This window comes from Eretmochelys imbricata, chromosome 5 (assembly GCF_965152235.1).
Source record: "Eretmochelys imbricata isolate rEreImb1 chromosome 5, rEreImb1.hap1, whole genome shotgun sequence".
In the NCBI taxonomy this organism is placed as follows: Eukaryota; Metazoa; Chordata; order Testudines; family Cheloniidae; genus Eretmochelys; species Eretmochelys imbricata.
Genome location: NC_135576.1, coordinates 73,227,139 through 73,254,351, shown reverse-complemented (window position 1 = coordinate 73,254,351; position 27,213 = coordinate 73,227,139). Strand labels below are relative to the sequence as shown.

Sequence of the window (27,213 nt, the reverse complement as noted above, 5' to 3'; positions counted from 1 at the left end):
CTTCAATCAATAGTAGTTGAATTAGAGATGGAAAAATATAACAGGCACTGTAATCTGCAGAGAGATTCATACAAAGATACATTTTTTCCTTCCACATCATGAGCACTAACAGCAGCACCATATTCTGACTGTAACTCTGACTCAGATGGTTCTAATATTGTAGTTCTGTAGGAACATTTCTCTTTTGTTAATCACTGCAAAGGCAAAAAATATGTACAAACAACTAAGCTGTAGTTGAACTCAAAAATAGATTCACTCTTCTTTTTGAACTACAGCTGACCTGTGAAAAAAAAAAGCTGTGTCAACTGGAAAAATAGTATACTGCATACATTTTTTTCAAAAAACCCAAAATCTTATTGCAAAATCCTTTCTGAACAAACTCCTTGCCTAAAACTAGCTATACAACATTAATTTAAAGGATTACATTTTCCAAATTAGTAAATTTAACATGCAACGTTAATGAAGTTTTTTGCCAGTACAAATCTGATCTCTGGTCCTTACTCCTTGGATGCAAGTACCTGGTGGCTAACACCAGATAAATTAGATTACACTCACGCGGAAGCCCTTGCATAAATTCTGCAAGACTAGTGCTAAAAATCCAATCACACCGATTGGGTAAAAGCATCTAAACGTGCAGAAAACCAGGTGGTACAATTTGACTCTTCTTAAGCAGTCCCCTAAACAGCCAGGTTGTGCTTCTAACGGGTCAAAACGTGCCACACCTCCGACACCTGTCAACGCTGGCGTCAGGTGAGCACGGCACACGTTTGAGGGGAGCCGCAGTCCCCAGGCGCTGGATATGGCTGCGTAACTGGGGCTCAGGCAGAGAACCAGGCGCACCGGGCGCGCAATGGTCAGAAGGGGCCGCCGCCCGGCCTGGGCCATGGCTTCCGGCTGGCGCCACACGTGAGACGCAGCCACTTGGCACGTGTCTGTCTCAGGTTGTGGGACGCAACCCGCCCCTCCCCCCGCGCGCTTGGGATGGGCGGAGCTTCGCCTCTCACACCGCCCCCGGTAGGAGCGCGCCGCCCGCGCGCGCCAGAGCAAAGCCCCGCCCTGTGGAACCCTGCCCCTAGTCCGTGTTCCTGAGACCCCGACGGAGCGCGCGTAACCCCCCTCCCCGAAGAAGGGAGCCGTGCTGGCCTCCGAGATGGCGGCCGTGGCAACGGCGTCCGGGCAGCAGCAGGTAAAGGCCCCGCCGGCAGCGCCGTTCCTGCCGGGCGGCGATGAGAGCGCGCCTCGGGGCAGTGACTTCGCTGCGGCTCAACCTTGTCAAAGGGATTCTGGGCTGTTCCCTGCTTCCCCCGGCGGGGAGAGAGCCCAGGGAGGGAGGCCGGCCCCGCTAACGCGGGGAGGCTCCGAACGGGCCCTGTGTCTGCCAGAGAAACGCTGCTGCGGCCCAGACCGTGTCCGGGGCCGCCCCTGGACCCCGCTCACCCGCCGTAGCTGGGGCGCGTGCAGCCGTGGGGGTGAGGGGCGGCGCTGCGGTCACAGCAGTTACCGGACGTTCTGTGACGTCAGGGAGCGCCTCCTGCCGTCCCGGCCCCTGCCCAGCTCGCGGCCGCCACAGTGGCACCCCCTCCCCCCACCGTCCCCGCCCTGCGCCCCGTGGCGGGGGCCGCAGAGCGGCCGGCGGGTAGCGAAAATTGTCAGACGACGACTCCCCCCCCCCCCCCAAAATCCAGGCTTTCGCAGGTTTTGTGCTGGGACCGGAGCTGTGGCAGAACCCCTCCCCCCATCAGTGCTGCACCCCAAATCAGTCCGCACCTCTGCGCCTTTCCATTGCGCTTTCCCTCCAAAGTACCTGGCCCAGCTGAGGGCCTAAAGAAGAGCCCTGTGGGGCACTGGGAAGCTTATCTCTCTCACCAACAGAAATCCGCCTGATAAAAGCTGTTACCTCACCCACCCTGTCTCCAATATCCTGGGACCCACTTGGCTACAGAAACGCTGCATATAGCCAGTTCAGTCTGCTCTGGAACTTTTCTGCCCTGTTACTGATTGTCCTGTTGTTCATCACGCTGATATTACATGCCCCAGTGATCGGCTCTTTAGAAGTACCTAAGTCAGTGGTCCCCAAACTTTTAACAGTTGTGCCACCCCTTACTGCTGTCTGCCCCCCCCCCCCCCGTGAGGCCAGGAGCAAAGCTGTAGCTTGGGGGGAGGGCAGACAGGAGTAAGGGGGCTACAGCTGGGAGCTGGGCTGGGGCCCAGAAGGGAGCCACAGCCAGGGCTGAGGCTGGGAGCAGAGTCAGGGGCAGGAAGGGGCCAAGGCTGGGGGGAGGAGGGGTGGAGGCTGGGAGCCACGGCTGGGGCAGAGCTGGGGCTGTTTGGCCTGGCTACCCTGAATGTTCCTTAGTGCCCCTCTAGGGAGAACATAATGGCCATACTCGGACAGACCAAAGGTCTATCCAGCCCAGTATCCTGTCTACTAACAGTGGCCAATACCAGGTGCTCCAGAGGGAGTGAACCGAACAGGTAATGATCAAGTGATCTCTCTCCTGCCATCCATCTCCACCTTCTGACAAACAGAGGCTAGGGACACCATTCTTTGCCCATCCTCGCTAATAGCCATTAATGGACTTAACCTCCATGAATTTATCCAGTTCTCTTTTAAACCCTGTTATAGTCCTAGCCTTCACAACCTCCTCAGGCAAGGAGTTCCACAGGTTGACTGTGCGCTGAGTGAAGAAGAACTTCCTTTTATTTGTTTTAAACCTGCTACCCATTAATTTCATTTGATGGCCCCTAGTTCTTATATTATGGGAACAAGTAAATAACTTTTCCTTATTCACTTTCTCCACACCACTCATGATTTTATATACCTCTCTCATATTCCCCCTTAGTCTCCTCTTTTCCAAGCTGAAAAGTCCTAGCCTCTTTAATCTCTCCTCTCATGGGACCCGTTCCAAACCCCTAATCATTTTAGTTGCCCTTTTCTGAACGTTTTCTAATGCCAGTATATCTTTTTTGAGATGAGGGGACCACATCTGTACACAGTATTCAAGATGTGGGCGTACCATGGATTTATATAAGGGCAATAAGATATTCTCTGTCTTATTCTCTATCCCTTTTTTAATGATTCCTAACATCCTGTTTGCTTTTTTGACTACCGCTGCACACTGCATGGATGTCTTCAGAGAGGCGGCCTCCACGCTGATCTAAGTTGTATTTAGTCTTGTAGCAGTGTTAGTCCCAGGATATTAGAAGACAAGGTGACAATATCTATTATTGGACCAACTTCTGTGTTTGGCCCAATAGAAGATATTACTTCACCCACCTCATCTCGAGAGGTTCCTAAAATATGTGATTGAAGGTTAGTTCTTGGTTTCATCTTGTGTTCTGCAGGGTTTTTCCGGTACGATGTCCTGTGTTGTTGGCTTCCAACTGATAATCCTAACTCTGTATCTCCACTCCAGCATTTGGATAATATAATGTAACTGACAGAACTGCAGGATTCCCACAGGTGTCATGTAGGTTTTTAACGCTACAGAGATCAGAATCTCAGTGGTTGCTGAGTGACTGACTGTGGCATGATGAATAAAAGTCAAGCTGGGTTCTTCGAGTGCATGATCACAGTAATAAGAGTACTGCTGACTAAATTATGCCATCTGGGACTCCCATACCATCTCATGGTCTTCCAAACTGATCAAATTTGATATGCAATCACGGAGGCATAATAAACATGGTACTCCATGATGTCATTTTGTATAGTTTCTGAAGAGTGACCTCTTTAAATATATCATGGACATGGCAAACTACAGTTCAAAGTGCTTAAAAAACAAAGCTGCAATCTAAGTAGACATAGAAAATGCTTCGTTTAAAAATCCAGTTATGACATAGTTTGCCCTTGTATATGCTGGCTGGCCAAACCCTTTTATAATCCACTTTGATTACAGAGTGTAAACTTTTTGCTTGAGCATGGATGCTTTAAATAAACATGGTTAGATAGTGATCAAGGAGCTGAATTTATTTTAACTTTTGTTTGTCTTCAGCTTGTGATGATGCATTAGCATTCCATGCCGAAGTTCATCTCAGCATGTAATGTTTTTGTTGATATTTATTTTTATAGTATCAACAATTCATTAAGCACTTTACAGATCGATATAAGGATAGCATTCCTCCTCCAAGGCACACTCTAAATAGAGAAAATATTGGTGAAGGAAATAGGGGATGAAAGATTGCAAGCAGATCAAAGCCAGTAAGCAGTCTGTTTAGTACACACCTTATTATTTCCATTTTTTTCCAGTTTGTATTTGTCCAGTAGAAAAAAATGTGGCAACCCTAATAGACAGAATGCGGGGCATTTCTACTAATGTGATGCTAGTTCAGATGCTCCAATAAATAACTCTTTAGCTGGAGTAGTCAGATTAATTCAACTATGCAGCAGAGGAGACATTTATTCTCTATATGGCTTAATAAGCTCCCAGCCAAATAGTCAAGTTTTCTTCCAGTTGCAGTGGTCATGGGGGTTCGATTCTCCTCACCCTCCCATTGAGAAGTCATTAATTTTTAAGGATGACTTTTCCTATAGAGAACTCCTAATGCTTGTTAACCTGTTACCCTGTGCTGATTTTAGGTAGGCTTAGTCTAAGGGGGGAAAATGCTTATTCAGTCACTGATCTTGGAATACTACTGAACCTGCCTATGTAAGAGCTAAGGGCCCTTATCTTTACAGCCATTACTCAAATTTAGGTATCACTTTGTCAGGTTGTCTATTAACTTAAATGGGATTACCCACATCAATGTTTCTCAACATTCTTATTTATTAGTATTGCAATAGCGCCTAGGAGCCCCGGTCATGGGCCAAGACCCTATTGTGCTAGGTACAAACAGAGAACAAAGATAGTCCCCTCCCCAAAGAGTTTACAATCTAAGTATAAAACAAGAGACAACAAGTGAAACAGATGGGTAGGGGGCACCAAGAAACAAAGAGACAATGCTGGCCAGCATGATAGACAGTGGTCTTAGCACATCAGCAGCCTAACTGTTGTCAACCTTTTTGTAGGCCGTGAGTGAGGATTGCAAAACTGCACACTAAATTACTAGTAGCTATGATATCAAGAATATCCAGGGTTAAAAAAAAAAAATTTGGATGGGCTGTTAAACCTCATGCCTCGGGATTTAAGCCAATCCCCAATGATTGGAGGGATAAGACCAGGAAGAGACCGGGGGGAGGGTTATTCCACATTTGTGTACTGTGAGATTCTTGCATTTTCCTCTGAAGCATCTGGTACTGGTCACTGTCAGAGAGGATACTAGATGGACCCTGGGTCTGATCCAGAGTGGCAGTTCCTATTACAGGCAACTACTGTTTAATTGTAGTGATATAACATTGTATTATTCTTTTTAAGAGCATATTACAGATACAATTCCCAATTCACCACTGCATTACACCAGCTTTACACTGGTGTAATTCCACTAAAATCAGTTGAGTTACACAACTGAACAGTTGAGTTCAGTGTAAAACTGAAGTAACGCAGTGGTAAATCACGTCCACAGTATGTGTTTGTCTTTTAGCTACCGTGTTACTGATAATGAATAATTGTTTAAAGATACAAGACTAATTTCTCTTAATAAAGAATGCCTTATTTTGTGTTCTGTACAGAGTGACTGCTCTTTCAGTACTCTAGATTCCGGTCAACACTTTCAGTTTCAGAACTGGATGATTAAAGCTGATCAAGCTAAGAAAGCTGAATTCATAAGAACAGCAGAAAAACTAAAAAATCAGTAAGTTAAAGAATATAACCATAAACACATTCTGCATGGCATTGCTTTGCGTGACAGCTTTTGAGGTGATTTAAGATTAGTACTTGTGACTATCAGCAGGGGTTACAGAACTCTGAGCTGCTGTGTTAACCCTTTCAGCCTCAGCAAGTGAGAGCTTTGCTGCTGCTAAGCTGTGTGTCAAGTTCCGGACACACCAGCTTGTCTACCTTTCCAGCAAACTCTTCAGGACTCTGCCAGTCCAAACTTTACATAGCTGTTAACAGTCAGTGAACTCCAGTTCCCAAGTTCCTCAGAGACATCTTTCTGTAGTGCACAGCCTCTACTTACTGTAACTCACAAAATCGTATCCGTTTTGCTGCTCCTTTAAAGAGACAATACACAGCAGGTTATTAACTTAAGTGGGGTTGGCAAATCCTTAATCCTATCACAGCACTGAGTTGGATTATAGTAAAAGTAAAGTAACTTTATCCACTATGAGGTTTAAGTGATACCAAATATAAGGATAGACATGGTTACAGACAAAAGTAAGGTTTTAGTTTTAGAAGCATATTCTAACTAACTAACTAGAGTCTTGGTTGAAGTAGATTTCTCAGCTGTAGCCAGTTTCCAGAGACTTTCAAGCCCCTTTCAACCCTCCACTTTTCTTGGATGTACAAGAGCTTTAGTCTTTTGTATCTGCCCAGTAAAGGATATCAAAATGGCTCTCTGTCCTTGCTTATATCTTCCAAAGTTATCTTTGTTTTTAAAATCAGGAAGCCCTCCTTGGGGACTCCAGGAGGCCTGCTGTGTCCACCAGGCAGCTGATGCCATGTTAATTTTTGAAGTCTGTTGTCCCCGTCAAGATAGTTTAGAGGATATCTCCCTGTGACATACCAGGATACAGTCCAGCCTAATGATTAGCTGTCACCCCTGCCCTCTAACCTGGGGTACCTTTTACAATGCTTTGCTTCTGTAGCCTCCAGCCTGGTCTGCTCACAAACAGCCTCCAACATGCTAGTCACTCCCAGTTATGTCTGTGTGCTGCAGCCAGCGAGCCATACCTTGGCTCTTACCAGTTTTGGTCATACTGCTGTGTGACCCCAAGACACTCCCAGTCTTGGATTTTCCCCCAGAATGTCCCCTACTGCCCACCCCTCTCCTGGACAATACCAGTTTATATGAAGTCCATTACTTCTTTAGTAGAAATACTGTAATATGCACGCAACTTGCCACTCCAAATGGAGTTTCCCAGACACTTCAATTTAAACCCACTGGATTAGATAAAACAATAAAATAGTTTATTAACTACAGAGATTTTGAGTGAGTACAAGTGACAAGGCATAAAAATCAGAAATGGTTACAAGAAAAATAAAGATAAAATACAACTGCTGCCTAACTTAACAAACTATGTTAAAGTCAGAGCAAAGTTTCCTCACCACATGCTTTTCGCAGTCTTACTGACCAAACTTCTTAAGTCAGGACCGCTTCTCCCAAAATCCAACGAATGCTTCAGGTGCATGAATGCAATGGGCAGGTGGAGGAGCAGGGGGGGATCTCAGAGTGTTTCTCTCTCCTTCTTATAGTTTCAGTCCCCCTCTTGAAAAACATTTCCAGCTAAGATTCAGGAGGCAAAGAGTCTCTGGGGAAGGATGTTCCCTACTGCTTTTCCTCACCTTTTTGAACTTCCTTTATCTCACTTTCCTGCTTGATGGTTGTTTACTGCATAAATGCAAATTAAGCAGAGCATACATTCCTTTGTTTGAGACAAACCTGTTTGCTAACCGCAGTTTGGAACATGTTAATAAAAAATGTTGTTAAAACCATACAGTGGAATCTTATACAGCAGAACCTCAGAGTTACGAACACCAGAGTTACGAACTAACCGGTCAACCACGCACCTCATTTGGAACTGTAAGCGTGCAGCCAGGCAGCAGCATAGACAAAAGAAAAATGCAAATACAGTATAGTACTGCGTTAAACATAAACTACTAAAAAAATTAAAGGAAAAGAAAAAAAACTAACAAGGTAAAGAAACTGTTTCTGTGCTTGTTTTATTTAAATTAAGACTGTTAAAAGCAGCATTTTCTTCTGCATAGTAAAGCTTCAAAGCTGTATTAGGTCAGTGTTCAGTTGTAAACTTTTGAAAGAATAACCGTAATGTTTTGTTCAGAGTTATGATTCCATTTCATATTTACAAACAACTTCCATTCCCAAGATGTTTGTAACTTTGAGGTTCTACTGTAACTTCACATACAATGTTTCCACAGATATTTTACCAGGATAGTAATGACCAGAAAATTATAAGTTTTCAAATGATACCTCACAAGGCATACTTTGAGCAATGATTATTACAATAGTGTAGAATGTGGACACAGAGGTATGTTCTGTCATACTCCTCCACTGGCTAGTTTATTGACTTTGCCTTTTATGTAAATGTACTTGCATTGTCTCTCCTTGCTCAATTTATACTGGAGACACTTTCAAGCAGGTGGGATCACATTCCTTTGTCTAGGGTGGAGTGACTTCAGCCTTACTTGCCAAACACATTTTAAAAACATATTTCCAACACATAGAATCATAGAATAGTAGGACTGGAAGGGACCTCAAGAGGTCTTCTAGTCCAGTTCCCTGCACTCAAGCAGGACTAAGTATTATCTCAATCATCCCTGACAGGTGTTTCTCTAGCCTGCTCTTAAGAATCTCCAGTGATGGAGATTCCACAGGCTCCCTAGTCAATTTATTCCAGTGCTTAACTACCCTGACCGTAACTTTTTTCTTAATGTCCAGTGTACAACGCCCTTGCTGCAATTTAAGCCCATTGCTTCTTGTCCTAAGAGATTAAAGAGAATAATTTATCTCCCTCTTGCTTGTAACAACCTTTTCTGTACTTGAAAACTGTTATCATGGTTGTCCCCCGCCCCCCCGCATCTTTCTCCAAACTAAACAAACCCCATTTTTTTCAATCTCCACTCATGGGTCATTTTTTCTAGACCTTTACTAATTTTTGTTGCGCTATTCTGGACTTTCTCCAGTTTGTCCACATCTTTACTGAAATGTGGCACCCAGAACTGGACACATACTTCAGTTGAGGTCTAATCAGTGTGGAGTGGAAGAATGACTTCTTGTGTTGTGTTTAGAACACTCCTGCTAATACATCCCAGAATGATATTTGCTTTTTTTGCAAGAGTATTACATTGTTGACCCATATTTAGCTGGTGATCCACTATGATCCCGTTCCGCAGTACTCCTTCCGAGGCAGTCATTTCCCATTTTGAATGCGTGCAACAGATTGTTCCTTCCTACGTGGAATATAGTAGAACCTCAGAGTTATGAACACCAGAGTTACGAACCGACCAGTCAACCACACACATCATTTGGAACCAGAAGTACACAATTAGGCAGCAGCAGAGATGGGGAAAAAAAGCAAATACAGTAGAGTACTGTATTAAACAAAAACTACTAAAGGATAAAGGGAAAGTAGCATTTTTCTTCTACACAGTAAAGTTTCAAAGCTGTATTAAGTCAATGTTCAATTGTAAACTTTTGAAAGAACAACCATAATGTTTTGTTCAGAGTTACGAACATTTCAGAGTTAAAAACAACCTCCATTTCCAAGGTGTTCATAACTTTGAGGTTCCACTGTACTTTGCATTTGTCCTGATTGAATTTCATCCTATTTACTTTGGACCATTTCTCCAGTTTGTCCAGATCATTTTGAATTTTAATGCTATACTACAAAACACTTGCAACCCCTCCCAGCTTGGCATCGTCCGCTAACTTTATCAGTGTACTCTCTATGCCATTATCTAAGTCATTGAGGAAGATATTGAACAGAACCGGACCCAGAATTGACCCCTGCAGAACCCCACTTGATATGCCCTTTCATCTTGACGATGAACCACTGACAACTACTTTCTGGGAACAGTTTTCCAGCCAGTTCTGCACCCACCTTATAGTAGCTCCATCTAGGTTGTATTTCCCTAGTTTGTTTATGAGAAGGTCATGGGAGACAGACTAAAGTCAAGATACACTACATCTACCACTTCCCCTTTATCCATAAGGCTTGTTATCCTGTCAAAGAAAGCTGTTAGGTTGGTTTGACATGATTTGTTCTTGATAAATTCATGCTGTTACTTACCACTTTATTATTTTCTAGGTGTTTTCAAATTGATTGCTTAATTATTTGCTGCATTATCTTTCCGGGTACAGAATTTAAGATGACAGGTCTGTAATTCTCCAGGTTGTCCTTATTTCCCTTTTTATAGATTGGCACTATATTTGCCCTTTTCCAGTCTTCTGGAATCTCACCCATCTTCCATGACTTTTCAAAGATAATCGCTGATGGCTCAGATATTTTCTCAGTCAGCTCCTTGAGTACTCTAGGATGTATTTCATCAGGCCCTGGTGACTAGAAAACATCTAATTTGTCTAAGTAATTTTTAACTTGTTCTTTCCCTTCACTGTCATTCATTAAGTTAATATCCAATTGCTACTAAACTTTTTGGTGGAAACTGAAACAAAAAAAGACATTTAGCACTTCTGCCATTTCCACATTTTCTGGTATTGTTTTCCCCTCCTCATTGAGTAACGGGTCTAATCCTGTCTTTGGCTTCCTCTTGCTTCTACTGCATTTGTAGACTGTTTTCTTGCTGTCCATATTTATAATTTTTCATATACTACTGTACATATACCATGCAATAATATTAATGACCAGCATGTTACCAGTTTGCATATGATACCTTCCCTAACACTTTTTAAATACAGATTATGACAACAGTAAATTGGAATACAATCAGAATCAGCTGGTTGCACTAGCTGAGGCTTATTGCTAGATACCAGGGAGCCCCTTGCCCTCTGGGCTTGGGGTGCTCTTAGGGTCAGAGTAGTCTAAAACAATAAGGGGATGCAGTTATTGTTGGAACTCTAAAAGTTGAACTACCTTAGCAGAAGCTATATTAAGAAGGTTTAATACTTAGGAATGCTTGTTGATAAATGAGGCTACTAAACAGACATAAAAACCTTCATGAACTATGAGAGAGTTGCCCATTGTTCAAATTCACCAGGGGCCAAATTCTGATCATCTTAATTACACTGAGTAATCCATTGATCCCCAAGTCGTTCCACTGAAATCAAGGTACCAAGGTGCTACCCACTGTGAGTAACGGTTTCGGACTCTGGCTGTAAGTATATTTTGTTACACCATTGACCACAGTAAAGAAACAAAAATTAGTTATGGATCTGTGTATTTAAAAATAAAAAAATGCCACTATCAAAGTTAGCAATTTCAAGCACCTTTAATATCTCTAAAACATCTCGTATCCACATTCCAATCACACTGTTGTTGCAGAGGCATTGGGAGCACATTACTTTGGAGCAAATCTTTCCATCTACATTACAGCTCCACCTATGTATGGAACTACATTAGTACAGTTCATCCTCCTGCTCTCTTCCACCATGCTGTGCTCAGCCTTTCAGTGATAGCTCTTTGTAAGGGTTGCTGGCACTGCACTATGCACCTAGATCAGTTCTTATACATTTTTATAGTGTGAACCGCAGTCTTAGTCAACAAGATAATTTCTTTATTATCTCTGCCCTCATTCAAGATTACTTGGAAGACCTCCCCTACCGTTGATGATCAAATAACAACCTTGTGGCAACTACATCAATTTGTCACATAGACAAGTAATAATAGGGAGGTATTTAATGTATTTTTAGCTTCCTTTAATGTGATCCAGCAGGAGGACAGTGAAAAGAACTGTCATTGTGAAACCAGGCAGCTGACTGGGAAAGTGTTCCAAGGACTTTATTTGTCTACAGAATTTGGGAACTGCTATCCTAGATGACAACCATGTTAATTAATTTTTAATCTTGTGTCCTGCATACCAGAATTCATGCCCCAAAATGTATTTTAGTTTACCCCTGTGGTGTTCTTTCTTGGTTTAATTCATTCATTTCCTCAGAGAACATCCATTCTCTCCTTTTCAGTTGGTCCAAGAACAGTATAAATGTTTTTTTTTAGCAGGTTTCAGCTTTGCTGGGGAAACATCAGGAAAACTAAATAGGATGCTGAACACAAATAATATTGTGTTATTGTTTTTAAATGAAATATTAAACACTAAACATAAAATATAAATAGAACCCTACGGGAGTAGATTCCTTTGACTCTTTTATTTACAAAAATAGAAAAACAAAGTTAGAAAATAATAACCCTACAACTTAAAGATACCAACTGAAAAAAATAAAAGCCTTGAAACAAACATATATTACTCTAGCCACTTACATAATTAATCTGGCCTGGGATTTGCAGCATTGTTTGGGAGCAGTTTTAGCAACAGCTTCAAGGCAGTAGACTTCCCCGCCTCTAACTAAATCTTAAATCCAAGCTTTCTATTTGCTTATTCTCAACCAACCACTTGTTTCCTTCCCTTCCATCCCCCGAGAGGACTGGTAAAACCCCTGACTTAGGTCTAACTCTTCTATTTGTGCAACCCTCATCACTGTAGTAGCTCAGCACCTCACAAACTTTAATATATTTATCCTCACAACACTCAAGTAGGGTAGGGAAGTACTGGTATCCCCATTTTACAAACTGGGAACTGAGGAACAGAGAAGCTAAATGATTTGCCAGGGTCACACAGGGAATCCGTGGTACAGCAGTAAATTGAACCCAGGTCTCCCAGTTCTTCGGCTAGTGCCCTAACCACTGGATAATCATGGCAGGGAATGTCAGAGGGGAGAGGGGGAAACAGGTTGGGCTCTACATATGTAATGAGTTTCATCTGTTTCTCAGAATGCTTAGTCACACCCCTATGAGGCAGATAATGGATAAGTAAGGACCACTTCATCTACTACTGAAGTGTGGCCACTTCTGAGGAAGAAAGTGGCATCTAACAGTACATAGTCTATAAGGCTCATCAGATGCAGAATCTTGAGTGTAAAGAAGGTAGTTATAAATTGAGGGAGAAAGTGAGACAGTTTTAAAGGATGTGAAGGACCCGAAGACCATTAGATATAAAATCACCATTTAGCATGATCTTTTTGAAGCGAAGAGCAGAAATGTACATCAGTCTGCCTTTGTTGAGTACCAGATTTCTAATTGCTTCTGTCAGACTTACTGTCTGGCCTGCACAAAGCAAAAATCTTGCAAAGGATGTTCCTGATTTTTTTAATTCATTGACATTTACCGATAAAAATCTAATCCTTCCAGGTCTTTCAAATCTAATCCTTCCAAGTGATAACACTCTAGTTACATGATAAATTAAAAGCAGCTATTCTGATTAATATTCCCTGTATTAAAGCCCAGTTTTTAAATTCTGTAACGATACACTTGTACAAAACTAACTTATTCAATCAAAAATAATGACCACTAGTTAGTCTAAGTAATTTCTAAATGGTAATGACTGTGCATTTATATTTTTAATTAATTTTCAAGTGATTTTAAAATATGATTTCAAAGCCAAGCAACCTTTTTTTTCCCCCAGACTTGTGAATATAGAAAAAGACAAAAATGGCCATCTCTACAGCAAGAAGAGTGATTGCAGGGTGGAATACAGCACACTGGAAGAACTGGAACATAAAATGACTAACAACAGGAAAGCTGAAAGTAGGATATTTGTTCCTTTCCTTGTCCACACTCACACACTTAAGTCGTGTATTAGCTCACAGAACAAAGCAAATTCTGATACTGACCCATGAAAGTATTTTTGCTACTGTATATGTACTGTTTATAAGAGAGAGTGCACTATAAAAACAGTATTGTGGAAGAGTCAAAAAGTATGAACCTAAATATAACAAGATTTAATCTAGCTTAGTTAATGTACAATAAACTTATGACAGCACCACAAAATAATCAAGGATTCTCAGTGTCTCCCACACTGATCACTTAAAAAGAAGTAGATCTTAGAATATTTCAGTGTCTGGATTTGCAGAAGCTTGAAGCATTGGAGGTGGGTCCTAGAGAATCCAGGCACTGAAATGTCCAGTTATTTATTCCAGGCCTGGTACGGATAGACAACAGCGTAAGAAGGTATGTTCGTTGTAGAGTGGCCTGCAGAAGCTGGTTCACACATTGAATGCTCCTGAAATAGAGGGAAACCATCATAGGGCCTAATCACATCAGCCACACTATCAAGAGGCTTGTTCACCTGTACACCTACCAGTGTGATATATGCCATCATGTGCCAGCAATGCCCCTCTGCCATGTACATTGGTCAAACTGGACAGTCTCTACGTAAAAGAATAAATGGACACAAATCAGACGTCAAGAATTACAACATTCAAAAACCAGTTGGAGAACACTTCAATCTCTTTGGTCACTCGATTACAGACTTAAAAGTTGCAATTCTCCAACAAGAAAAACTTCAAAAACAGACTCCTAAATTGGAATTAATTTGCAAACTGGATACAATTAACGTAGGCTTGACTAGAGACTGGGAGTGGATGGGTCCTTACACAAAGTAAAACTATTTCCCCATGTTTATTCCCCCCCTTCAACTCCCCGCTCTCCTGCTGGTACTAGCTCACCTTAAGTGATCACTCTCGTTACAGTGTGTATGGTAACACCCGTTGTTTCATGTTCTTTGTGTATATAAATCTGCCCACTGTATTTTCCACTGAATGTATCCAATGAAGTGAGCTGTAGCTCACGAAAGCTTATGTCAAATACATTTGTTAGTCTCTAAGGTGCCACAAGTACTCCTTTTTGCGAATACAGACTAACACGGATGCTACTCTGAAACCTGTCATATTCAGAAAAGACCTGATGTGTCATTCAGGGAAGGTGACACCATCACTGGACATAGGCATTTTCAAAAAGTCCCAAAACACAAAATCTTTAAATTATTTTTTGCACTCCCAAAGATTTGCTAGGTGTCTCACAAAATAAGTACAGACGCAGGGCTGTCCGTAGGCATATGCAACATATACATCTGCGTAGGGCACCTGAAAATTTGTGGCATCACTGGGTCTTAGTGTCCACCCACCCGGCTTTCCTATCCCTGTTCGACCCTTCCTGCAAGCTCTCACATCTGGCTGCTACAGCCTGGTGAGTCTTCCTCGGGAGGGGATCTAGTAGTTAAAAGTGAAAGTGTTCCAGCCTGCCAGACCTATTAAACCAACAATGAAACTGTTAAAGAGCCATTCAAGGGGTAATGAAGCTATTTAACAGGCATTTGCCAAACCCCAGGTATATACTGTCAGTTTCTGAATTTACTGACAAAAACAGTTGTGCATTACTGTAATATTTACTCAGAACATATGTCTACAGGACCTTAGTTTAAAATTTGCTTTAAAAATATTTCATTAGTGAGTTGGTGAAGATTATAAAATCACATCTCTAAAAAATCCTTGCATAGATTTTTAGATGCACAGTCATCTTTAGCCTTAAATGCTTGGATCTTCAGACATATAGTTTTTTAAATAAAAAAAAAAAGTGCTTCCAAAGTCTTCCTGTCTTTTCTGTCCATCCCTTTCTCCCTTCCCCCCTCTCTCCCCAGCCAGGGATAAAACTTCTTTTCTTCCAGATAGCTGGACAAAGAGTTTCCCTTTCATTACTTCTGACTATCTGATGAACTAGTTTTAAGAGAACCCTCCAGCAAAATCAGTACCTTAGTAAGATATAAAATCCTTTGTTATGCCTAAAATCTTTGGAAACATATTTTTTAAAGTTGGTGAAATTTCATAAACATATCTATTGTTATGGAGATCACACAAAGTAAATTAGTGTTCCCTTTTTCTAAAAGCAATGAACATTGTTATGCACATTGTTATAAACCTCTGTGACTGGTTAATTTAAAATAATGTCTTTGTTTCAGTGAGTTAAATACGTAGTCATCTGGAATGATTACTTTATGAAGGCTTAAGAGTACGTTTAAAATATAAAATCAGCTTAGAAATACTGATTAAGAAAATGTAAAACAGAGAAGAGCTGCATCATGTATTCCATAATATTTAATGTTGTATTCAGCAGGACAGTTGACTCACCCTTACTACAAAGTTTTTGCAAATAAATATCTGATAAACTTCAGAGCATATCAAAAAACCTGTGACTGACCTTTTTTATTCTCAAGTTTACTGCTTTTAATTAGGTACCTTCTGCATGTCCATTCTGCATGAGGGAGAGGGTACGGGGGGTCTCTGCAGGGAACTGTGACTCTCCACCACCATGAGATGGGCCGGGCATCTCATTATCCTTTGCTGTCTCGTCTCGTCCCTCCCCACCCGCCACCAGGCTGCGAGCTCGGGCTGCCGTCGGGCATAGGGGCACCAATTTAATAATACTGCGTAGGGCCCCATAAATCCTAAGGATGGCCCTGTAGAGATGCTCCCCAGGTTATGCAAGACCCAACTTACGCAAATCCGCAGTTATGGAAAAAGTTCCGTAAGCTAGAAATAGGAGGGGTTGGTTTTTTGTTTTGTTTTGTTTTTGGTGTAATGGTCGGGTATGTGTTTCCGACTTACGCAAAATTCGAGTTACACAAGGCGTTCCGGAACGGAATGATTACATAAGTCGGGGAGCATCTGTAGACGCATTACATATTCTGAAGAGCATACAAACTAACATGACCTAAGATGTTAGGGTCTAACTAAACACACAAAGCAGGGAAAAGAAGGGCAAAGATAGCAATAAGATCATATTCCTCAGTAAAGTTAGTACACAGTTTGATGGTGCTGTTTTGTTTGTTAAGGATATCTATCCTCCCCTCCGCATTTTATAGGCTTTATGACAGAGGTGAGTAGGAGGGATTTGAATGGGGCAAGGGAAGTGTCTATTCAAACAGAGTCAGAACTGGTGTTCCCAGCACAAGGGGCAGAATGAAACAATGGATGGAGTTGCTTCTATGAGAAGATGATGAAGATGAATACTGACATTTTTGCTAGCATCATTGTTGGCATGGGAGGGTGCGTCAGAGAAGATGTGAAAGGTGACCAGATATGTCGGGGCTACATGACTTAGAGGTTTGTGGGTAAGGGCAAGAAATTTCAATTTGATGTATAATTAAACTTTTAACATGACTAATTAACTTATTTTTCTTCCACAGAAGCTAAAATCCAGCAACAACTAGCAAAAATACACAATAATGTTAAGAGACTTCAACAACAATTGAAAGATGTGAAGCCTACACCAGAATGTAAGTCTTGTTGATGAAGTTTGAAATACTTGCCTTTTATAGACAAAAGTTTAATTTTCTTGGATAATTGTGTTGCAGGGAAAGTCTCTGCTTGTGCCATCAGTGCAGGCTCTGGATGTCCTTTCTGCCTGTCCTTCTGTGAATCTGAGAAGGGAGGGGAGTGTCAGGAAATGCTGGAGGCTACCTGAGATCATCTTTAAGTGGAACTCCTTATTTTCTGTTGGCACTGGCCTGGGACCCTGCAGCCTATTGGGGGTGGGGTACCTTCTGTGCTGAAGTTCATGTCCTTCTTGAACTGTACTGTAATGCTAAGTGCAATGAGTATATTTTTGGGACTTAGATACAGTCGTGTGCCTCTCTTCCATCTGATGGCTGAGGACGTTGAGCAAGGGCCATAGGGAATTACATTTTCAGGCCATCTGTACCAATATAAACTGGAATATTCTGTTGATAATGAATAAAGCACACTTCGGGGATTAGATAAGTGAAACACTTGGGGCACTGGTAATCAGAGAGCCATGCATTTGTAGCTTACTAGTTCACAAATGTAGCCCAGATTAGAGACCAAGATTTGTCATCAGCTCAAGGTTTTGTGGCTTACATTAATTATGTTAAAAGAAAAGGAGTACTTGTGGCACCTTAGAGACTAACCAATTTATTTGCGCATAAGCTTTTGTGAGCTACAGCTCACTTCATCGGATGCATTCAGTGGAAAAAGGTATTATGCTTATGCTCAAATAAATTTGTTAATCTCTAAGGTGCCACAGTACTCCTTTTCTTTTTGTGAATACAGACTAACGCGGCTGCTACTCTGAAACCATTAATTATGTTGTTGATCTAACTCAATTTCTATCTGCAAATGTCTGCATCTACCTTGGTCTCTCTGCTAAACTGTCAACAAGGATGCCAAGGATTGAAAAAACATGAATCTGAATGAAGGCCTTGTCTGATGAGAAATTGTACCAATTTAACTGACTGGGTTTTAAAAACAAAGCTAGTTAAATCAGTGAACTCCCTTGTGACCACAGGGGATAATCACTTTTTACTTGTTTGACTATAGTTAAGAACATAAGAACAGCAATACTGAGTCAGACCAATGGTCTATCTAGTCCAGTATTCTGTCTTCTGACAGTGGCCAATGCCAGGTTCTCCAAAGGGAATGAACAGAACAGGTAATAATCAAGTGATCTATCCTCTGTTGCCTATTCCCAGCTTCTGGCAAACAAAGGCTAGGGACACGTCAGAGCATGGTTTTGTATCCCTACCCATCCTGGCTAATAGCCATTGATGGATCTATCCTCCATTAACTTATTTTAATCTTGGCCTTCACAACATGCTCTGGCAAAGAGTTCCACAGGTTGACTGTGTGTTGTGTGAAGAAGTACTATCCTATAACTTTCTTATTAAACAAAGCCTAAGAGCCTCACCCCTAGAGATGCTGTCTCCAAATCAAGACTGAGGCACATTGGCAGGGTAACATGAGAAAGCTGGTTCTTATGTTGGGAATCATTTCAAGATAATCCAGAATGGGCTCCTCTTACTCTGAAATAAGTGTGTCCACACAAGGGTTTCCACTGGGTTAATTAAATCAGTTACTCCTGAGGGAATTATGTGCCAAAAAATTAAAAATTATGTGCACGATTTTAAAATTCTGCAAATTTTATTTGTCAGTAAATAAATGTGGCTTCAGCATGGCAGTGGGGAGCACAGGCCACTGGCTGCATTATGTTGGGAGATCACCCCGAAGCCCCTACCTCCCCCAGTACAGGGACTCGGCAGTGAGGCTGCATCTGACCCTAACACAGTGCAAGGTCTGGGCCTGCCCCAGAAACACCCCGGGGCTCTGCCCCTCTGTGCCAGGCGCACCAGGTGTGGGTAGGCAGGCTTAGCCCAGCAGGATCCAAGTGTGGAGGGACTTAGTGTGGTGGGATCCAGGTGTGGGGTGAGAGGTTTCTGTGTGAGGCAAACTGGGTGTGGCCAGCACAGTGGGAGATCTGGATGCACAGGGGCTCGTAGTGGGGGTTCCGGGTGCAGGGGCAATGGGACTCTGCAGGGGATCCAGGTAATGGTGGTTGGGCTTCGTGGGGGGCGGGGTCTGGGTGTGGAGAGATGGGGCTGGCGAGGGGGGGGCTGGGGCTGGGGCTGGCGGTTCAGGGGTCCAGGTGCTGGGGGAGCGGGGCTTGTCGGAGGAGTCCGGATGTAGGGGGGTAGGGCATGTCAGGGTGAGGGTTCGATGGGCCTGCTTAATGGGGGAGCCCCAGCTGCTGCCAAAGGGATGCCGCATGCCAGAATCCTGCTTCCCCCTGGTATTCCCCTATCCCCTTTTCTTCTCCCTCCCCCTCTTCCCACATTCCCCTCCCCCTGCCCTATTCCACCTCCCTTCCCTCCCCACTGCCTCCTCCACTCACCCCCCTTCCGTCATTTCCCCCACCATCACTTACCCAGCCCCATTGTGGGAACTCACTGTTCCACAGAAAATAGGAAGGCTCCCAGAACACAGAAGGGGAGCACAACTTGTACTAGGACCGAGGAGGCTGGGTTCAGCTGCAGAGTCAGTGGAGCCTGAGACCAGATGCAGCCTCAGAGCTGGGCTGCTCTGCATTTTCAGAAATTAGGAGGGAGGGGGGCAGTGGCACGTAACCCCATGTGCCCCCCATGCCTCACCTCTGTTTGGGGGGCAATTGCCCCCCACCCCCACCCCCAGATGCATACATGGGAAGCGTGCCGACAGACCTGTATACCTGCTAGAAGTCCCACTGGCTTCACCTGATACTCCCATATTTCCACTCTTCAAGACTCCATGAGTTTGTAAGGGCCCATCCTTGCACATCCAGTTGTAGGATTGGAAACTAAGGCTCTCAGTCACATTCTTTTCACCAGCATTAAGTTTCCTGGTAGAGAAGGATGAAGAGGAATAAAAGCATGTCTACTCCGAATAGAATACTCTAACAATACAAATAAAGAATTCCCTTGTATCATCAGTTATTTATTAATTCATTTTTGTAGCATAGTTTCATTTCAGGAAATCCGATTTTACCTATATCCATATTTGTCACTAATTTTGTAAAAGATTGTTTTGCCCATTGGGGATGTGTATGAAGTAGAGGCTGTATGGGATGTATATGTTTTAAGTAGAAACTTCCTGCTTTGCTATATATCTTTATTCTTCATGTTAGTTTATTAAGAAATGTCACATTTTCTTGTGTCTAGCACAGTGGTTGGCAACCTGTGGCTCCAGAGCCACACGCAACTCTTTGGCTGCCCCATTGCGGGCAACCGTTTCTTGAGGGCAACCGTTTCTTGGGGGCGAGGTGCAGACTCTGGCCGGGAGGCACTTACCACAGGCAGCTCACAGTCCGGCGGCGCAGCAGGGCTCTGGCCCCATGCCACTCCCAGAAGTGGCTGGCTGCTGGCATGTCTCTGCATGCCCCTTGGGGAGAAGGAGGCAGTGGGTCTCCGTGCGCTGCCCGCATCCGTAAGCCCTTCTTGTTTGAAAGGTTGCCAACTCCTGGTCTAGCATATAAAAGCTATATTAAGCTATAGAGAAACTGATATTTACTCCTCTTTCTGTTTTTTGTAGTTGTTGAAAAGCTCAGGGAAATGATGGAAGAAGCTGAAAATGCAATAAATGGTTTTAAAGAAGAACAGCGACTAATGTATGTTTCTACATGCTTTTCAGTTCTTGAGATAACTGAAATCAGTTGCACAAAACCAAAATAAAACTTAACTTAAATGTATGGTATAAATCACTCTTCTCTTCCTTTTTTCCATCTTGTTTCTTTATTTCCTTTTTCTGTAATTAATTATTTAAGTAAACATCTATTCAAAGCAAACTTTTAAGACTAGTTTCAGAGTAGGAGCCATGTTAGTCTGTATTCGTAAAAAGAAAAGGAGTACTTGTGGCTACAGCTGGATGCATCCGATGAAGTGAGCTATAGCTCACAAAAGCTTATGCTCTAATAAATTTGTTAGTCTCTAAGGTGCCACAAGTACTCCTTTTCTTTTTAAGACTAGATTACCTATAGTAGTATCATGCAATATGGTAAAGGCATTCCAATAGTGGGGATCTGGATTAGATTAAACTGATTTTTAAAGGCACATTTTTTTTTCTTTTCTATCTCCCTGCCTTCCCAATGGCATCAATATAGGAAAGGATTATGGTTGTTCGGGAGCCCAACTGTGCATTTCCATCTAGTTCTCTTTTAAGAGTAACCTTAACTCTGACTTTCCTGGGTTTATAATGCTTAGTTTGGGGATAATTACAAAATTTCTATACAGTAGAACCTCAGAGTTATGAACAACACCAGAGTTACAAACTGACCAGTCAACCATACACTTAATTTGGAACCCGAAGTACACAATCAGGTAGCAACAGAGACAACCCCTTCCCCCTCCCAAAAAAAGCAAATACAGCACAGTACTGTGTTAAATGTAAACTACTGAAAAGGAGGGAAAGTAGCATTTTTCTTCTGCATACTAAAATTTCAAAGCTGTAGTAAATCAATGTTCAGTTGTAAACTTTTGAAAGAACAACCATAACGTTTCGTTCACTGTTACGAACAACCTCCATTCCCGAGGTGTTTGTAAAACTGAGGTTCTACTGTAATTTATTTTACAGTAAATTAGTGATACTTAATCTCAACTTTAGTCCCATTTTACCATAGTGTTTGTCTGGGAATTGAATAATAACAAAGTCTGTTTCAAGTGAACTCATGGGTATTGTCTGATCTTTTATTTAAAAATCAATGTTTGTTTATTTGTTTTTTTTACTTAGATATGAAGAGCTTATGAAGGCGGAGAAGACTGCTACTAATGAGCTCAGTGCCTTACAGAAAAAAATTGACACATGGGCACTGGGTAGTTCAGCCATAGAAAGAGTTTTCAAGTTGCCATCAGGTAAGATTCCAGTAGACAAAACACTGCAAAATCATCTACCTGAAGAAGTAATAGAATTTGAAAGGTTCCTTCAGCAAACAGGAGGACGACAAGGAGGCTGGGATGATTATGATCATCAACACTTTTTGAAAGTATGGACAAAACATAAAGGAAAGCCATCCTATATAGAAGAAGCCCTTGAGTTTCTCTCTAGAAGAACAAAAGAGGATATTCAACAGCATGAGACATGGTATCAAGAATTTCTGATTTTAGAGGAAAGAAAAAAAGAGGTAAGAGAATTTTAAGATTCAAAGTATGTTTGTATTTTAAAGAAGTGTATTTCTTAAAAGCCACACACGCTTTTCACCCTCTTCCATCCACCTCCAGCTATGATGGCAGACATAGCTTTTTTCCTGCAGAAAACTAATTCTCTTTAAAATTTTCACTCTGCTGGTGGTGTTCTAAGGAATGATCAGCAGATGATGCTCTAAGCCAGGGGTCGGCAACCTGTGGCACGCATGCCAACGGCGGCATGCAAGCTGATTTTTAGTGGTACTGCCAGCCAGGGTCCCGGCCACCGGCCCCGCTCAGCTTGCTGCCAGCCTGGATGGACGGAACCCCGGGTCAGCAGCGGGCTGAGCGGGGCCGGCAGACGGGACTCCAGACTGGCAGCGGGCTGAGTGGCTCAGTGCACTGCTGGTCTGGGGTTCCATGTACCGCACGCACTGCCAGTCTGGGGTTCTGTCTGCCGGCCCCTGCCAGCTGGAGTCCTGGCCGCCGGCCCCACTCAGCCCACTGCCGGTCCAGGGTTCCGTGCATCCAGACCAGCAGCGGGATGAGCAGGCCCAGCGGCCGGGACCCCAGACCAGTAGCATGGGCGGCAGACGGAACCCCAGACCAGCAGGGGGGTCCCCTGTAAATGTAAAATTTATTACTGGCATGCGAAACCTTAAATTAATGAAGACTTGGCACGCTACTTCTCAAAGGTTGCTGATCCCTGCTCTAAGCACATGTTGGAGTGCCGTGTGCAGTAGCTGAGCATATTACAATTAATCATGTTTATTGTAGGCGTATTTAAGAACCAACCAAAAATGGGGCCCCATTGTGCTAAACACTGTACAGAGTAGTAGACGGTCTCAGCCCCAAAGAACTTCCAGTCTAAATAGACAAGACAGACGTGGGGGGAGGACGGGGAGAGAAGGACTAGGACAGTTGCAACAAACCTTGGCTCCACTGGTTCTGAAAACAGACATTTGGAGGAGGGTCCTGGACCTAGGTCTCCTTCATGGTAATAGATAAGTTGGCATAAACATAGATTTATTTAAGAAAAAAGTTTAGTTTTACTTTTATATTTTATAAAAAATATAAAAAGAATTGAAAAATGTTTGCACAGTGAAAAACATCTGATCCTAGTTAACTAAGGAGCCTAATAATTATTCTGCAGAATGTGAATGCCATAAAACTTTATATATTCAAATTATTATAGATATTAAACTTCAAAAACTGTAAGATAGGTAGATAAATAGTTGTTTACACTTTACGTGTGGTGAAACTAAGAGATAGTAAACTACTTGCCAAGGTAAAAAGGCATCTATGTCAGAGATGGAATTACTACTCTGGAGTTCTTACCTCCTAGTCTTCTCCTTAGATCGCACCTTTCTGTCCCCTGATTCTCTCCTTTGGAAATAATCCTTTCTTGGAAGAGTAAGATTTTATAAGAAGTACAGGAATTTTTTTCTTACTGTTCTTGTGCAGTCTATTGAAAAGTGGAAAATGAAGAAGGAACAAGAAAAACAAGAAATCTTAAAGCAGAAACAGAAGTCAGAGGAAATGCTCAAGACAGAAAATCTTCAACATGAAGCAGCTCAGAAGCAAAAAGCAGAGGAGGAAAGGAAAAAGCAACAAGCAGCAGTTGAAGAATGGAAAAGACATAAAGAAATAGAATTTGCAATGAAACAAGCATCTCGACAGAAAGAGGAAGAAGAGAGAGAGAAAAAGCAGCAGAAGGAACGCCAGCGCCAGTTCCAATTGAAGCTACTGTTAGAAAAGTACACTCAGCAGAAGGAGGAACAGGAGGCGCTCCAAAGACTTGAAAAGGAGAAGAGGGAGGAGGCTGAAAGGGAAGAGAGGAAGAGAATTGCTGCAGAAAAAATTTCTAAGTTTCAAGAGCGAGTGAGTAGTCACATCCCTCACTTGTGTTTCAAATCTTCTGGATGTGTGGTACAGAGTAGACATAGTATTAGAATGTGTGGAAGACGAGGGAGTTGATTATCAATAACAATTATTTCAACTTTAAGAGCTCTTTTTGATTCACAAACTACATCTGTATGAAGATAGCTCTATCTGTATCTTGGGAACAGCTCATCTTTTTGTCTGAAATAATGTTCTGTTGCTTTTCCTCAGTGTTCCAGTTCAGCAAGATACTTGAGCAAATGTTAAAGTACAAGAGTACTCCTGTTGCCTTCAGTGGGACTAATTAACTGTTTAAAGTTAGGTATATGCTTGAGTATATTCCTGAATCGATGCCTAGGTGGGGGACCAGTCCATTGTCAATATTTGTTTTAATTACCATTTGTTTTCAAAAATGGAAATTATATCTTGCAAATATATAACAGTACAATATCAAGGGTTTGTTTCCAAAAGGTAAATTTCAGAAACTGGCCTTGTAATTGAATTGTGTGCCTGGGTGTTTTTTTTTTTGTCCTGTACTCTGCCTGTGGTACACAAAGTTCAGAGTCTGGAGGACTGAAATGCTTTAGTCTTAACTACAATAATTGGGTTCCCTACAGTGGTATCTGAGTGAAATGTAATGGCCTGTGATGTACAGGTCTGACTGGATGATCAAATGGTCACTTCTGTGCTTAAAACAGTGTGAAATCTAGGACACATTTGGTTTCTAAAGCATTCAAAATAAATTCTGATCATATGAAAAGCCTGTTGGTACTTTAACATATTTTTCTTTTTGATTCCCAAAAGTGCTCAATATTTCATCCATGGTATATTTTTCAGGATCTTCATAAACTTGAACTAAAGATTCTAGGAAAGCAGGCAAAAGAAGAGGAAAAAATAGAAAAAGAAAAAAGACTGGCAAAGTTAAGAGAGAAGGTGACTAACATATTTACTGAATTGATTGGTTGATTTTTCTTGTTATAATCTGATGAAACATATCTTCATGCTTGTAATTTATTTTTTTAACAGCTTTATTCTTTCAGCTGCCTTCTTCTAAACGGCAATTATTTTTTCCTATCCAAATGACCCCTTACAGCTGAAGATTATTTTTTTGTCATGGCAAAATAATAAACAACCCACCTCAGAATGGGAAAAGTCTTGGCTTTTTATAGTGGAAAAAGCGCATAATTTTTGTTAAAAAGAACAACACACTTATTTTCCTTTTGAAATGTGTTTAAATAGCTATCTTTAGTGGTTTAAAAGCAGATAAAGATATCAAAACACACATGAACCAAGGCAAAAATTTTTAATTATGGATGCCTGAAGTTAAGCACCTGAATCCTTATTTAGGCACTTAAAATAAGTTGCCTGTTTTTCACAGATGTTGAGCATCCAATAGCTGCTGCTCATTCTGTCAATTTATAGTGGACGTCAGTCTTCAGGGTTCCAATCCTGCACCTTTTTCCTGCACAAATTTTACTAAGAATTAAGAGAGGGGGAAAATATGTTAGACAGACTGTCCCTGCTCTTGTCCATAAGCACATGGAGCAAAAGCATCAATCCTGCAGTGAGCCCCATGTGGGCCAAAGACTCTTGTCACAAATGAGATTTATTGCATTTCTCAGAAGGACTATCATACAGACACACTCCTACCTTCCTTATGCTGTTGATCTAGCCAATGTACTTATTTCTTGTGACAAATGGAAAGGCACTGTGTTTTCCTATTGTTAGCCGGTAATCGGGGTCTTACAAATTTTGTTCTGTTAGGAGAAATTGATAATGGAGTCCAAGTATTTCTTTGATGCAATCCTGTTTATTTACAAAGAATGTACACAAAGTCCAGTTTTCCTGAATGCACAAGGAATCAGACAGCAGGAAACAGTTTCTTTGGTCACAGTTCCAAGCTGTTTTCCAGCCAGCATTTTACCCAAAAGCGCTCTGTGTTTTTCTCTTGGTCACATTATAAGTCCTCCTCTGACTCAGTATGGGGCTTCCTTGCTGTTTAATCTGTGTGCTGCTCTGCTGTTTCTTGCCGCATTACTCTCACACAGACCTACAGCTGCAATCTAATCAATCCCCTGTCCCTGCATTGTTTATCAGAAAGGCACCCACTCCTCCACCCTCCCCCGCCAAAAAAAAAAAAAAAAAAAAGAGGAGGGACAAGGTGGGTGAGATACAAGTAAAAAAAAAATTATCTGGCACTTTATCAACCAGAAAGCTCCATTAACTGGCATTTCTGATATCTCCCAGTACAAATCTTCAATCTAATCACCTGGACTAGTATACTGCCCAGGAGGTTATGCATTTGCACATTCTGCAGTCTATTTTTATGCAAAAGAGGTAGAAGACAAGTAAGCAAGTTGATACCAGGGATTTATTCAGAAAAGCAGCTTTCAGGGTAGCCTGAATGGGAGGCAGCTTCACACCCAACAGCTTCAAGAGTTGATGTGACTGCCCAACTGTCCTTCCCTCTCCCCCTGCATAACAATGTATTGTTGACAGGTTGAAGTTCACGTAACCAGGGACCCATCTAGACTGTACAAACCTACCAAGGGTTGGGTGGAACGCACAAAAAAGATTGGACCAACAGATGTGCAGCCACTTTTACATATTCCACATAGGTAAGAAAAAGACTTCTATTTATATGTTTTTAAAATAGACTTAATAACCAGCTATTCATCCTTATTTTTTTCCCATAGGGCTATCCCAACCTGGAGGCAAGGGGTATAGCTGAACATCTGCATATACAGGAAGATGAATTACATACAAATAAAGTTACCAACTGGGTCCTTAGAAATTTTCATAAAACTTTTTTATGTTATGAAGAATATTGTGTATTATTACATGGGTTTCAAGTTCTGACCATTTAATTTTTTGTCATATTAGCAGTGTATTCATTATGGTATGTATTTGATAACTGGCATATCATTCACAATCCCATAAATTTGAAACTGAAATAACAGAATATAAAAAGTTGACTGTAGATAATGTCATGGAACAACAATTATATCAAAATTGCCATTCTTACACATTATTCTAAACCCTAGACCATATATAATATAGTCACTTGGGGAAACAATGGAAGAAATAGTATTTTTAATGAACAAAGATGCTGGGTCTCAGTTCCTTCATGTTTGCTCCTACATATCTGTGTCCATAATTAGCAACTTTTAAAAGATTGGGTTTTTTTATATTTGAACAAATAAGATGTCTCTCAATTGGATGGAGTGATAATAGAATGACTAATCTATGCAAACTTTTGTACTAGTGTTAATTTGACTTGGATAAAGAATACTACAATGCTATTTTGCAAAATAAATATTTATTTTGTTTA

General features: G+C 41.7%; 1 protein-coding gene across 2 annotated transcripts; it reads left to right on the top strand.

The window, feature by feature from the left end:
* Positions 1–1,044: 1,044 nt before the first annotated feature.
* CCDC112 (coiled-coil domain containing 112) lies at positions 1,045–27,213 on the top strand. Of its 2 annotated transcripts, XM_077817334.1 has the most exons (10): positions 1,045–1,186; positions 5,606–5,727; positions 13,188–13,309; positions 16,746–16,835; positions 20,416–20,491; positions 21,610–22,000; positions 23,466–23,882; positions 24,720–24,815; positions 26,382–26,500; positions 26,579–26,753. In XM_077817334.1, the coding sequence occupies exons 1-10, from the start codon at positions 1,151–1,153 to the stop codon at positions 26,607–26,609; spliced, it is 1,500 nt and encodes a 499-aa protein (XP_077673460.1). In that variant the 5' UTR covers positions 1,045–1,150; the 3' UTR covers positions 26,610–26,753. The 2 variants fall into 2 exon arrangements, with proteins under 2 accessions (XP_077673460.1, XP_077673461.1); XM_077817335.1 differs by lacking the exon at positions 26,382–26,500 and having other exon boundaries at positions 26,579–27,213.